The sequence below is a fragment of the Triturus cristatus genome, chromosome 5_1, assembly GCF_964204655.1.
Source record: "Triturus cristatus chromosome 5_1, aTriCri1.1, whole genome shotgun sequence".
Taxonomy (NCBI): domain Eukaryota; kingdom Metazoa; phylum Chordata; class Amphibia; order Caudata; family Salamandridae; genus Triturus; species Triturus cristatus.
In genome coordinates, this window is record NC_140587.1 from 366,311,998 (window position 1) to 366,326,992 (window position 14,995).

The window sequence follows — 14,995 nt, forward strand, 5'->3', positions numbered from 1 at the left end:
TGCAAACTGTCTTTGCCGTATTTGACCACACCAGGAACAACTGGAAAAATGACTAAAGCTGAGATTAAAGGGGCACCTGCTTCTTTTTATAAAAAAAGGAACAAGGCGCATAAATATTTGCTACATATACTTTCTACAAACTATAGAGCAGATGTATGTACTTCAAGATATATATACCTTTCCTGTTGCGCTAAAAACATTTAAGAGTTATACTGAAGATGGGCAGCCTGGTAATAAAAACCACTAGATAGTAAAACTCCATGTGTTCTAAGAGAAAAGTAATGCTCGCAAACTGTCTAAAGAATTTCTCATATGTAGGAGCATCAATGCTCATGTCCTAGGTGAGGCTTCACTACAAGCAATAATAAAACTTTGGACCTTGGGTTATGGTGATTGCAGTTTAAGTAATCAGCCCATTCACCTAACCGTCGGATTGCAAGAACATCTCAAAACTTCCAGAATGTGGCATAGATATGTTTTCTGCCTTCATTTTGGGATATCATGACACCAAAATTACATCATTCATGTGTAAATATACACCCTTCACAACATGGGCAAAACAAAAACTGCAGCCATATAAAATATAGTTTAACGCATACACTTTCTAAAGAATTCAAGGCGAAGGAACCCTTTGGCACCATGGCATTTTGCTGCATGTACTGCCTTGGCATTTTGCTGACCTCCCCATTTTAGATCTTGGTGAATGTGTCCTATTGAGAAATGTTTGTGTTTACTTAGTCACTGTGCAGAGAAGATTATCATCCAGAATGTCATCTAGCATTGCTCTACTTACTGTTTTCCTCGATTAATAGAAAGACACAAGCCAGACCTCACTGGAATACAGATTTGAATGCTAGTACTTTGAGAATCTATTGTGATTTTCTATTTTCTCATAAGGCGATGCTTTCTAAACAAAATCTGAAAGAGTAATCCCAATGTACCTGGATAAAATCCTTCAGGACAGGCTGCAATGTTATCGTGCCACTCGATATTGTCGCTGCCACGAATGAGAATATTTCTGGTGAGGAGACCAACTTCTGCTCTTGCTTCAAAGACTTTTCCATTAGATAGAGTAACTGATATCCCCAAATGTTTGTAGGTAAGAGAGTTCCTGATGGTCAGGATTCTGCCATCTTCTGACACCTGTGTTATTACTCTCTTTTCATTCTGATGTTGACTTAGCCTGAAAAAAAACAAAAATATATCCATAAACATGCACATAAAATGTGCTGATTTAATTTCAACCCACCAGTAGTTGTAATTAAACTGAATTCATTCTCACTACTCTGAAAAAAGTTAATATTCATGGTTGTATTGGTGGTCCTATAATATGTATTTCATCACGGCCTCCAGTAGGAGCTGGATTGCTTCCAGGCCATCAGCTATTACAGGTCATAGACCCCATTAACAGGGAAAATCAAAGAGGTGATACAGGGAATGCTTGAATTATTCTCATAATCAATCTGGTCCACATTCCAATCCATCAATATTTGGCTCACCGTGCCATTACAAATAGAAACCAATCATATGAGAGCAGACATTCAAATTATTTTGCTCTTTTTCTCACTGAGGTGATAAAATAAACATGCTGCCAGATGAACCAAACAGACAGCGTTCCATCCAATCTCCCCACAGAAGGCCGGGAGTCTTGAAACCTCCTCTTTCTCTCCACTTGTCCCCCGCCCCTCCTGCCAATCTTTGACTTTCCCCCTTCCTGGACTGCTACCCATCTTCATCCTCAAATTATGACTCGAATATATCCTTAATTCCAAGCTACATTAGAGCCACCATCATGCTAATTACATTGCATTTTTGCATACATCTCACTTTTATTACCCAAGTATCCACCTAGTGTTTATCACAGTACTAGCCATTTTATCATAAGACTAGTGAACTCCATTTATCAATGTTTTCAATGTTATTGAACTCCTATTTCCCAGAATATTTATGTCTGAACGTAGCATATTTTTTAAATGGTTGGAGTAATGTTGTTCATTTTACTCAACTACTGTTCTGCTTGCTTCCTAAAGCAAGGATTTGAGCTTAGCAGAATGCCCAAAGTGAATAAAAGTCACTTTTGAAAAAAAAAGTGTATTCTGCTTGTACTGATTAAAAAAGCCTTATACTGGCAGCTGTTCTTGTCCGGGGTGCTTGTATGTCTTTACCTTTCTACTCTCTGAATATATACACTAAGCCTGGTCTGACCAGATGCCAAATACTCTTCAATTATCATCCATGCTCTAAATATGCAATGACTTCTCTCAAATTTGCATCAAAAAATACAATTAGGTTTCAAAAGATGCCTTAAAACCTATTGTTATTATTATTATCAATATTTAAATCTATGTACTTTTACCTTTTATTTGTGAATTTCCAACTTAATCACATTTATACTCCTTGCTTTGTATATAAGTTGTAAAGTTTGACCTTTAATAGGTTGTACATTTGCAGTACACTAACTATTTTAAATGTCCTCTATTACTTTCATGTTGTAACTTTCCTTGGAACGATTGTAAAGCTCTCTGACACCTAGAGGTCTAGGGTGCACAATATATACCTACAAATAAATAATGTGGATGCAACTTTCCTTGAAATAATGGCTTGGAGAACATAAATTAGTTTTTGTTCATCCATGAGGAGGTAAGTTACTATTGGTTATTTTCCGAGTGGAATATATATCACACAGTGTTAAAATAAATATTTGCATATTGGTTGTGAGAAAACAGGGCTTTTTACAGTGTCCCCCAATTTTTTTGCTCTCATTTTTGACTGATACTTGTGGTTACTGACAATGATTGTGCCCTGGGTCCTGCTAACAAGGCCCCAGCCAGTTCTCTGTTAAAAGATACATGGTAAATAGGCATAATTATCATTGGTGCTACCTGTAAGCCCCTAGTATTTGGTAGGGCATGAAGGTTTAGAGGGGCCAGTGGATTTAATGCACTTAAGTGCGCATTTATAGCGTTAGGTTAGTTGGGTGGTTACTAAAGGGTATCTCTCTCTCTCTCTCTCTCTCTGTATATATATATATTTTATTATTTTTTTCACTGAAAAAACTATAGGTTTCAGGGACGTTATAGTTAGTTGAACATTTCTCTCATACAAAACCATAGAAATTGCCCCTATATTTAGTTCAGCACACTGTAACCCGCGCACCAGCAATGCACTTCTGATGATGTCACATATTACATCATTCATGACATGGTAAGTGACATCACTGATGACATCTCAAATGACATCACGGATGACATCATCCAGTGACTGTGTGTTTCTGTAAAGTTTAAATATGTGTTATATATATATATGCCAAGGTGTATTGAAGAATGAGTGGGTGTATAAGTGTATGGATGGAGGATTTTGTAGGTGTGTGACTGATTGTATAAGTGAGTGATTAAACGTGTCTTACTGAATACATGGGTTAGTGACTAAACTGTGTGAATGTCTATATCAGACTGTCTGTTGTTGTGTAAGCTGCTGTATGGGTTGGTCAGTAGCTACATGAATGTCTATGTGGGCTATTGATTTGTTGCCTGAGTATTTGTAAGGGTCCCTGAGTGTGTGTGTGGGTGGGTGGGAGGTGTATGACTCTGTGGGTTATTGTGTGTGTGGGTGTGTTGGTGAGAGAATGGATGTCTCAGTGGTATATGTCCAAATACCTACATATGTAAAAGGCAGTGTATGTGAGAGTGTGAGTATATAAATGACTATACGTGAGAGGCAGTGATTGTGAGAGTGGCTGTATGGATGAGTGTGTACTTGTATCTGTGATTGAAGAATGTGTTTATTTCTGTTTGAATAAGTGATGTGGTGTGTGTATAACTGTATAGGTCAGTAAATGGAAGTGTGATTGATTCTTTGCATGACTGACTAGCTGTGTGAGTAACTCCATGGATGAGTGGTGGTGTGTGAGTGTCTGTATAGGTGTATGAGTGCTTATGATAGTGTTGTATTGATGAGTGACTGCATGTATGAGTGACTTTATGGGTGAAAGAGTGGACGTGTGTGTAGACCTAGGAATCAGTGAGTGCGTATGTAGTAACATGTATTGGTGTGTCGATGGTTTCGAAAATGCATCAGATATTCACGTGGATGATGTCATCAGTGGTTTCATTTGAGATGACATCAGTGATGTCATCAGTGATGTCACTGACCATGTCAAGAATTATGTAATATGTGACGTCATTAGAAGTGCATTGCAGGTGTATGAGTTATAGTTAGCTGAACTAACTATAATGGGGCAATTTCTATGGTTTTGTACGAGAGAAATGTCCAACTAACTATTACCTCCCTGAAACCTATGGTTTTTTCAGTGAATTTCTAAGGCTTTTTAAATGCTAATTTCTAACTATAACGTGCCTGAAACCTATGGTTTTTGCAGTGAATTTCAAAGGTTTTTTAAATGCTAATTTCTAACTATAACATACCATCGTGTTTCCAGAGTGGTGGACAAAGGTGAGCGTGGCCTCCAAAACAGCTCTTAGTAATCCCACTGTGTAGTCTTTATTGGAGGTAACAGGAGGAGTGGTTAGCCCCCAACGTCAACCTTGGGGGCCAACTAACCCTTTTATTACCACCAGTAAGTCCCACACAGCAAGATTGCTAACTTCTTACATCAGGCCCTGTTCCCTCCCTGCAACACTCTGCAAATGTGCCCCCTAGCACGTTGTAAGTTTGGGATTAAGTGCCTTGAATCCTGAGGGTCCCTGGGGGTGAATTAGCCCACCAGGTACCTCCAAGAAGAGGCACAGGGCTGCATTGCAGAAAGGTGGTCTGAGGCCACGATCCTTTTTCCACCTCTCTGCAACTTAACTATGTGGCGCTTTCTGGAGGTACCTGGTTGGCTAGTTGGCCCCCAGGGACCCTTAGGATTCAAGGAGACTTAATCCCCCAACTTAAAACATGCCACAGGACGTGTTTGCACACATGTCACATTAGGCCCTGCCCCCTCCCTTCACCACTGTGCAAACGTGCCTCGTGCCGCGTTTTAAGTTGGGGGATTAAGTCCCCTTGAATCCTGAGGGTCCCTGGGGTTCAGCTAGCCCACCAGGTACCTCCAGTAAGCACCACACAGCTGTGTTGCATGGCCTCAGACCACCTCTCTGCAACGCAGCCCTGTGGTGCATACTGGAGGTACCTGGTGGGCTAGATAGCCTCAAGGGACTCTCAGGACTCAAGGGAACTAATTTAAAACGCACGTTTGCACCATGTTGCAGCGAGGGGGCGGGGCCTATGGCGATTTGCCGGTTCCTTTTTTTTAGTTTTTGGGAGGTGGGCTGCGTGGACCCCTTCCCTTGGTTACTTTTGCCCCGGGGACCCCGTCCCCTGGGGCCTTGCCATGTGTTTTATTTTTTCTCAGGGGGCAGTGTGGCCCCCTCCTCAGGCCAATTATGGCCGCAGGACCCCATCCCCCAGGGCCGGCCGGCCTGCCTTTCTTAAAATGTTGTTTCTTTATGTAAATGGGAGGGAGCCATGTGGCCCCCTCCCTGGCCACTCCAGGCCTCGGGGACCCTATTCCCCGGGGCCTGTCCTTTCCGTTGGGGACCGTGGGGGAGCCCCAATTTCCCCACAGTCCCGCCAGCTCCCCGCCTCCTGCGGGAGCCGGCATTGCTTTTTCACAAGGGGAGCTGCTGACATGCAGCTCCCCTTGTGGAAAAGCAATCTGCTTTGGATTTTGGAAGCGAGAGCAGGTTACCTGCTCTCGCTTTCAAAATCCAAACCAGTGCTTGCTATCTCCCGCCCTGCCATAGCAAACAGCAGTGTCCCAGGGGTGGGCACCCTGGGGGGTGGCGGTCCCCAGGGCAATGGAGGGGTCCAGGAGGGGGGGCACGCAGCCATCTCTGAACCATTGCAAAGCCTCAGGGAGGTGGTGTTCCCCGGGTCTTGTGGGGGGGCTCGAGCCCCCCACACAGGTTATTGTTTTTAAATTGAGCCCCGGGGAGGTGGCGTTCCCTGGGGTAGCGTGGGGGGGATTGGGACCCCCCCGCTTTTTTTCAACAGCCACAGGGAGGTGGCAGTCCCCAGGGCTGCAGGAGCCCGGCGGGCCCCTGCTAATGAATTTATAGTGACCCTGGGGCCTGACCCACCCGGGGGCTTATTTTTAAAGAAGGGCCGGAGCCGTGCTTTGTTTTTTTTTCTAATTTCAGTGGGATTCGCGACCCCATTGCGATTTTTGCCAAAATTATTAAAATAAAATGTTTTTTTTAGCCCTGGGGGTCCTTGTGGGACCCCCTGAGCAGGCCTAGGGGAGCAGGGTGTTTCTACCCTGCCCCTGTTTCTTCTTTTTTAATCTTTTTTTTACTCCTTTTTTTTGTGACTCAGTTCTACCGAGTCACAAGATGGCTGCCAACACTTCCTTGTTTGTAGTGTTGGTAACCAATTAGAATGAAGCTCGTGGTCGGGAGGGTTCGTTAACCCACCGTGGCCATAGATATCAAAACTTTTTCTTTTTCTAATTTCCCAGTAACTACTGAATGGATTTGCACCATTTAACAAAAAGGACTCTTTCTAAACCAAGGGCTACCTTTTTGCCAAATTTGGTGTAATTCCATTCTGCAGTTCGGGCTGTAGCTTTGTCTAAAGTTTCCTACGGAAAATAACATAGGGAAAACGTGTTTGGGACCCCCCTTTTTTCTCGGCCTCTGCTTGGCGAATGACCCCAAAACTTTCAAGACAGGAGCTGACCGAGGCTGATCACTAGTTTTGAAAATTTCACGCACATTCGTCAACCGCCGCTAAAGTAATTGAGAATACAAAAAACGCTATTCCTATGGAAACTAGGTCCTAACTATAACGACCGCCAGTAGGTAATATTCATATATATATATATATATATATATATATATATTGCCAAAGTTTATCCCAGATTTAAGGCCGCACTCCACAGCAGCAGATAACAACCTTTATTTTCACAAAAGAGGGCGGAATTTAATTCCGATATTTCTGTCCTTTTGCCGACACGTTTCAAAGCTTCTTGCTTCTTTTTCAAAGGCATTGTGAAAAGGCAGCAACAATGTAAAGCAACCACAGTCCCCGTGTGCTAACATTTATAGGCCTCAGGTGTGCCTTCCAAGTGGTAAAACTTCTCGATGCATTCTGGGACTTGTAGTACATTTCTTACTTGATTTTAACCTTTCAGTAGGCTCTGCATTAATTCACAGTTACTTTAGGACCTAATGTTTGACAAACCCTCCAGTGGGCCTCAGAACGATCTTCCGCCTTCCTTATTTATTGCTCTGCTGTGGTTGCTTAACATTGTTGCTGCCTTTTTACAATGCCTTTGAAAAAGAAGCAAGAAGCTTCGAAACGTGTCGGCAAAAGGACAGAAATATCGGAATGAAATTCCGCCCTCTTTTGTGAAAATAAAGGTTGTTACCTGCTGCTGTGGAGTGCGGCCTTAAATCTGGGAAAAACTTTGGCTATATATATATATATCGATATAGATATAGACAAATTTAGCGGCACAAATATGGAAATTTAGCGGCACAAATATGGGAATTTAGCGGCAATTTAGCGGCGTTTTCTTTGGCAGTTTATCCTACAACAAACACAGATCTTTGTTTTTTGAGTTATTTAACACCATGAAGCTATGTATATTTGGTTTATTTACAATGTAGAGACTTTGTTTGTCTTCAAGACTAAAAATAGGACATAAACAGCATAGTTGGGAGTTTTGTTTAATAAAAAGAATCGATTTCTACCCAAAGAAACCCTTTTTGCAACATTAATCTATGCTCTAATGTTTGCTTTGCAGTGTGTATGCAGCTCTTTGATGAAAGTTAATACCTCGTTGTTCTATATTAGGACTTTAAGTTATCAATTGCAAAGAACAAAAGGACATCTCTTTTAAAAGCAGAAAACCTGCTGATCTATTTACATTATATGCACTCTGTAATCTACATGGTACACGTTTCTGCAGCAGGCATATTAACACTCTGCACTACCTTCCCATAAGTCAAAACATTAACTATACAAAACTTTAATCTCTCTCCACGAAGAACATTAATCACAAGAGTTAACTTGACATTTTTGTGAGGCCTGGTAATTGCCGGAGAAAAGGAACCCGGCAGCAGGTGCTTTAAAAACATAATAAACTTGCAAGTATGGTGCCCCCAGGAAGCCAGCACCCGGTGCGGTAGCACCGCTCGCACTGCCCTAGAGCCGGCCCTGGGTGCCAGATTAAAACAGGGTTTGATTGGTTGTGGTTTAAGACGGGGCAGGGTAAAGTGACATTTAGGGCTAGGCCAAGAGGATATAGGGCCTCTTCAGCGAAAGGTGGGTAGCGAGCCAGACCTGTTGGTAGGCCTTAGGTTTTTGTAAATGGCTATAAGAAATGGGCATGGCTTAGGGTCTTTTGTGGTGATGCTGATTAAAAGTGGGGGGTTTACATGCTGGTCAGGTAGCCTTAATGGGTCAGGTCCATGTTTATATACACACAGATATTTTAAAGATATTTGTAAAGTTAAAATAAGTGGATCAATCAATGTTCTAATAATGTATACTTTGCGGTGTGTATGCAGTTCTGGGATGAAAGGTAATAGCTCGCTGTTCTATATTAGGACTTTAAGTTATAAATTGCAAGTAACAAAAGGATGTCTCTTTTGAAAGCAGTAACCTGCTGATCTGTTTACATCCTACGCATTCTGTAATCTACTTGGTACACGTTCTTTGCAGCAGGCACAGAACCCTCTGCACTAACTTCACCCAAGTCAAACCCTGAACTACACAAAATGCTGATCTCTATTCAGGAAGATAATTAATCACAGGAGTTATCTTGACATTTATGTGAGGCCTGGCCATTGCTCGCGGAAAGAAACGCTGCGGCAGGTGCTTCAAAAGCCTAATAAACTTTAATTGACGGAGCCCCCAGGAAGCCAGCACCCTAAAGCCGGCCCTGAATCAGAGTGCAACGTATAACTATATACAATCTACAGCCCTTCTGCTGCGGCGGCCAGCACGGGTCGATCCTTCACTTTTATTGCCTGTGGAAGCAAATGTTAAGGGCGAGAGACGCCTCCCAGCTCACAGCAGCTTACCTGGGCCTCTGGGCCTCCCGAGACGACGACGACGACGATCCACCACCAGCCAGACAACGATACAATGACGATCCAGACCAGCAGCGCCGCTCCAGACCAGGTGAGTCGCGTCGTCATCGAGTCGTCAGCACTGCCTGCTGTGAGGACCCCCCTTAACCCCCTTCTATTGGTCTATTGGACCCGTGGCAAGAGCCACTGGCCCAATAGAACAATAGAAGAGGAAGAGAGGCGCGTGATCTGCTGTCTGCTGCTGGATGGGGGTGGGATGCCGCCAGGATGCCAGGATTTCGCGGGAACTTTTGTAAAAATCGCGGCATTTTTACAAAAGTGCCGATTTCGCGATTTTTTTGCAAATCGCGAAATCGCGAAATCCTGGGGGGTCTGTATAGATATGTATATCCTACTGGCGGTCACCAGTAGGTAGTTATAGTTAGCCCATGCCTGAGTTATGAACCTCTAAAGTGCCTTTATGCAGTGAAAGTGAAAGCAGTAGGCATGGAATTTAAGGAGACTCCCTTTGTGTAACCTTCTGAGGTGCATTTGGTCATATATCAAAACAGAAATGGTACAAAAAAAGTTAACATTAAATCACAGAGAAACCAATCACTTACTCATATCCATAAAACACACACTTCCTGAGAATAATACTCTGAAACAAAAACAATAATGAGACAAGTACGTGATCTTCCCACAACTCCTTTTTGGAGGGAAAAACCTATGGTCTATTAATTTTAAGTAAAATACCTGTTTCCAGTGGATGCAATAACAATTTCATCTCCAACCTTCCATGTTACAGCATCTTGTAAAATCAGAGTAGATGACCCTGCTTCAGCAGTTTGAGCCAATCGAGTCCAAGTCACAGGGACTGGCAAGCCTGCGGTACAAAAAGATTTGTTAGTTGCTTTTAACTTATTCAGAATTATTTTCAATTCTTTCAACTTCAACTGAATGTTCCAGTAATTGTCCATGTATGGCAATGTGAGATGAGTGTGAGTGAATGTCTAGCTCAAATATAGTAAGAACCGTGACTATGAAATTGAAATATTTGTCAATTTTGGTCGGAGACAGAAACATATGTCACTGTTATGGCTCAACAGCAAAATCTAAGCAACATTGCCAAAATGCCTTTGTTTTTACCCTCTCATTGATATCAATCTTTCAGGAATTAAGAAAGGTTTTATGACTACATGTAATACATGTAGTACTTGTACATGCCTCTTTTTTTATGGTCACCTCGGTTTTTTATTGACTCATACTCTTGGTTTTAGTCTGCACACTGGGGTACTGCTAACCAGGCCCCAGTAAAACATGTGCTCTGACTCCTAAAGTATGTCAGAATTGGATACAATCCTGATTGGCATATTTAACTTACCTGTACGTCCCTATTATATAGTACAATGTTTTAGATTACTATTTTTCAAATGCTACTTTAAAAAAATTGCTATTTCCCTTCCTGCGCCAAATGTAACTTTCTGCCAGTGTTTAGTGTCATCTGAGTGTTGATGGTTCTTCTATGGTGATGGCTTGTCTGACAGAGGGCAAAGGGCTTTGGAGATGGTTTTCTCCCTGACAGGATGGCCATCTGGACTGTGCTAAGGAACTTAATTATCTTCAAAGAAGGCCTACTCTGCAACAAGCAAATGTAATTCAAACCCGGGCTCCCCCTTCATTGTCCTACTAGCCAGAAATTAAGCAATACCAGTAGGAGAGGAGTTTCCCCCAGAATAGGTTTTGAGTGACCACAAGGGATGACTTCATAGCCACACCTCTGAGTGGGCACGGGGAGCTCTAACCACGGGAAGTGAGGCTCTGCCATACTGGTTTTAGGGACAGACCAGCACTGTGGGATACATTGCATTACGTCACACAGGAGGTTCTGCAGATACGGGTAGGGTCACCCCTAAGATCTTCTTTCTCATTGGTAGGGAGTGGCCAGGAGTTTCCTCAACCCACAGGATGGTACTCGGCATTCATATGGCTCCCGAAGCCCCATTAAGAACATCTCTGAACCTGTGGAATACATAAAAAAGACTACAAGTAAGTAAGTAAGTACATTCTTATGGAGTGCACAAATGCCGAGGCTTCTTGGCCCTGTGGCAAGCAGGACAGTGGTGAAGTCAGGTGGGACTAGATAACAGTAGGGGAGGGAAAAGCCAGGTTTTGACCTGACTCCTGAAGTGCAATCTAGAGGATAACAACCTAACATTGAGTGGAAGTTCATTCCAAAGTTTAGATGCCAAGAAAGATAGACATCGGCCTCTCCATATGGTTCTCTTAACTCTGAGGCATTACAATAGTCGAGGCATGAAATGATAAGAGCCACCACAACCGTTTTTCTCAGATCCTCAGGTAGAAAAGGTAAGATTTTCCGAAGTATTTTTAGAAGAAAGTAACAAGCTGATGTCAGCTGTTTGATCTGCCCTGAGAGAATCAGCTGGGCGTCACATGGAAAGCCAAGGTTTCCCACTTTGATGGTGGGGACAGGGCAGTCTCCAGCCGCTGCTGGCCACCATGCTTGGGACCAGATAGGAGGACCATTGCCAAATTCCATGACCTCGGTCTTGGACATGTTTAGTTTTAGGTAAGTCTTATGCATCCAATTCATAATGTGGCCGAGATAGCTATGAAATCTGTCTGCCACCAAGTCTACCTTTGGTGCACTGGAGATAATAATTTGAGTGTCGTCTGCATACAACACTAGTGAGAAGCCATGGTCCCTGATTAGTTTTGCCAGATGGGTCACGTAGATATTGAAGAGCGCTGGAGAGAGTGCTCACCCAGGAAGATAGAATGTGTCTGATTCTAGGGAGTCCCAGCACTCCCTCTGTTCTCTAGCAAAGAGGAAGGAGGTGAGAAGGGAAAGCACAGTGCCTCCAACTCCTACTGCTCCCAGCTATCGTGTAAGTACAATAGGATTAACCGTATCGAACTCCGCTGACAGGTCTAGTAGGATCAGGATAGCCCTGCCACCCCTGTGTTACCATCTTATTTCATCCGTGGCCATAATTAGTACTGATTCTGTCGAGTGGCCAGAATGGAAGCCATGTTGTGTAGAGTCTTAAAGTTTGTTAGAATTTAGGTAGTCCGTGAGCTCTACGTTAATAGCCTTTTCCAGGTCTTTCGCTGCCAGGGGCAAGCAGGAGATTGGGCGGTAATTTATTACCTCAAGAGGGTTTCTTTAAAATGGGCTGGATACAAGCTTTCTTCCAGGAGGATGGGAAAACACCGGCATTGATAACATTGTTCAGAAGAGGGGCAAGTAATGTGCTGACTTTGTTAGAGACACCGTGAATGATGTCGGGCTGACATGTGTCCGTTGGAGATCCAGACTTGATAGCCAGTAATAGGTCATTTACACCATTGGTTGTCAAGGAAGAAAAGCTAGTTAGATGGCAGGTGACACGAAGACGGTTCCGTATCTGGGGACGCTTGCTATTGTTAAAAGTCTCCGTACTTCAGAGACTTGGAATACTAATTTGAGGATTACTGCCTAAACAATTGCGCTAATGGTCACGTACAGTGTTCAGTGATATCAGGTGTTGTTGGATAACAAAACGACCATTAGGAAGGTGATACGGATATTATTTAATTCAAATTGCTTTAAGAAGACAGTTACACAAGATCAAGCCCTGAGGAAGTCGCATGGGTTATTCCCTATCGACGAAACGCGTTGGGAGTGGAGGAATGTTATGAATAAAAGAAGTTTGGAGATTCATATGAAAATAAAAGAAGAAGAGAAGCCCACTTTAATGTGTATTTAGTTTTGTGACAGTAACAGGAAACGTTGTTGGTTAATTTGTGAGTGCTTCAACACGAGAAAATAGATGGCAGGTGTTGGATGTCATGTCTGCTGTGAGGGTGGCCTGAGAGGAGGGGGTGTCAGGGCTCTGGCTCTCTAGTTGCTGATACATTACTTGAACCTTTAACTAAAAGAAAATGGCCATTTTATCACACAGTGCTTGGTCCTGGGCAAATGCATTGCTATGCTGGAGTTTGGATAGTGCATTGACGGTCCTGAAGAGTTCTCTAGCAGAATTGTTGGCCCCCTCGATTTTGCTAGTGTAGAAGTTCTTTTTTGAGATAATGATGGTTGCTTTGAAATCATTTAGTGCCTGGTTATAATTCTTTCTGGCCGTCATGCTATAGTCCACACTCCATATGCGTTCAAGGCCTCTACATGTGGATTTAATTGTTTTCAGCTCGGGATTGTACCAAGGGGCAGAAGGGTTTTTCCTACACTGTTTGATGGTTCTTTCTGGGGCTAGTTGATTAATGGCTGCCCTGATCCAATTCTCATAACTTCCAGCTCCAAGTTCTAATCTGCAGCTAAGGTGGGCATGCTGTTAGCTAGCAGGTCTGTTAGCATCTCTGGCCGGATGTTCCGCCAATGCCAAGTTTTAGACGGGGCATGTTTTGTGCAGATTTAGATTCCGTATATACGTTTCCCGATTTATGCCCTTATATAGGTACAATTCACATTGCCCTTATTTGGACATAGAAATCCAGCACCTATTTAGATATTGTCTGTACAAACCAAATACAGGCATGGCCACCCACGTCCGTCCATCCATGTCACAACGAATTCTTGGAAAACCAGACCCTTAAGCCTTTAGGAATTTCCCTCAGATTAAATATTTATTTCTCCAAGAACTCATTAAGTATGCATGAACATCTATTCCTTAGGGGTTTATTCATGACGTTACTCTGTCAGACTTTTACATCAATACTGGCATTCCTAGACACCTTCGAGGTATAAATATACTAGCACTTGCTCTGGCAAATTGCGGTTCCCGGAGGATTTGATCCAACCCAGACTACGCGGTTCTCCACGGCAAGTTCGGAAGGAGATTAAGTTCCAGCCTGATGCACTGACCTGACGCTGCCATCCTCCTCACAGAGAATCCAGCTCCAGTGCTCTCTGACTTCCCTTGCTGGGGGTTAGACTATCGAGATTCCAACCTCTCTCATTCTCAGGTATGGAGCTGACCAGAACTTAGAAAAACTTTTGGCAACTCGTGGCTAAACTAAAATATAGCTAGCTATACTTTAGAAATAGCACTTCAAACCTCGTACTGCACTTAGGTTAGGTACACTGGGGTAGAACAATTTAGAAGCATCAGATGAGTATCACATTTTAGCTTATGTTATTTATGTATGTATTTTGATTAACATATGTCATAGCTACAAACCATGCTATTGCAGTATTATTTTATCTTACTGCTAACCTTGTACATACTGTACTTCGCAGTCTGTCTTACGATTGTAGCAATTCATATCTCTTGCATGAGAAATAAGACTGTTCAATAATCCCTTTTATTGAAAAGCCCGTCTCTCTATTTCTGTGCAACTCTGTAGAAACGAAGCATGCACGATTGACTGAGTGAAACTGTTCTCTATTGTTTCCACGATTCTGAGACTGTTCCGATTCTAAAGAGAAACAAAGTTTTCATGTTTATATGGTTGTCAGAGACTAATCCCTTCTCGTATATTCAAGAAGTTTCTAGTGACCTCTGCATTAGCTGGCACACACAAGTAATTAAGTTTAATATACTCAATAGAGACATACTGACCTCAGTCCTTTGTCAAATCTATAGTGTATGTTATTCCAATGTGCAGAGCCTATCAGGGATATAGGAACAACACTACAGGCAGAGGTGGCAGCAGTGGGTCTAAATTAGACCCATCAGGTAGGTTAAAAAATATGATCGGACCATGTAAGTGACAAAATTTTGTCAATACGTATAAGGGAATTGTTTGTAAAAATCCAATCCAACGTATGAAGTGCCTTATGTGTTGGTTGTAGGACTATCAACACAGAGGTGTAAGCACCTTCACTACGATCAAGGTGAAAATTGAAGTCCCCTAGTATGGTGAATGTGGGGGAGTCCAAGCATGATTCTAGCAAGGTTTGTAGTGCATGGGAGAGTGAGTATTTAGGTCCAGGCTGTCTGTAGAGGAGCAAA

General features: G+C 42.7%; 1 protein-coding gene across 2 annotated transcripts in view; it reads right to left on the bottom strand.

Moving 5' to 3' along the window:
- The window catches only part of LOC146830895 (fibrocystin-L-like), a 1,171,295-nt gene that overhangs the window by 436,820 nt on the left and 719,480 nt on the right, over positions 1-14,995 (bottom strand). For both annotated transcript variants that reach the window (XM_085605085.1, XM_085605086.1), the window contains exons 47-48: positions 9,777-9,906; positions 942-1,183 (exon numbers count right to left, since the gene is read on the bottom strand). In XM_085605085.1, coding sequence (XP_085461211.1) covers positions 942-1,183; positions 9,777-9,906 — 372 coding nt within the window. The remainder of the gene's footprint in view (positions 1-941; positions 1,184-9,776; positions 9,907-14,995) is intronic.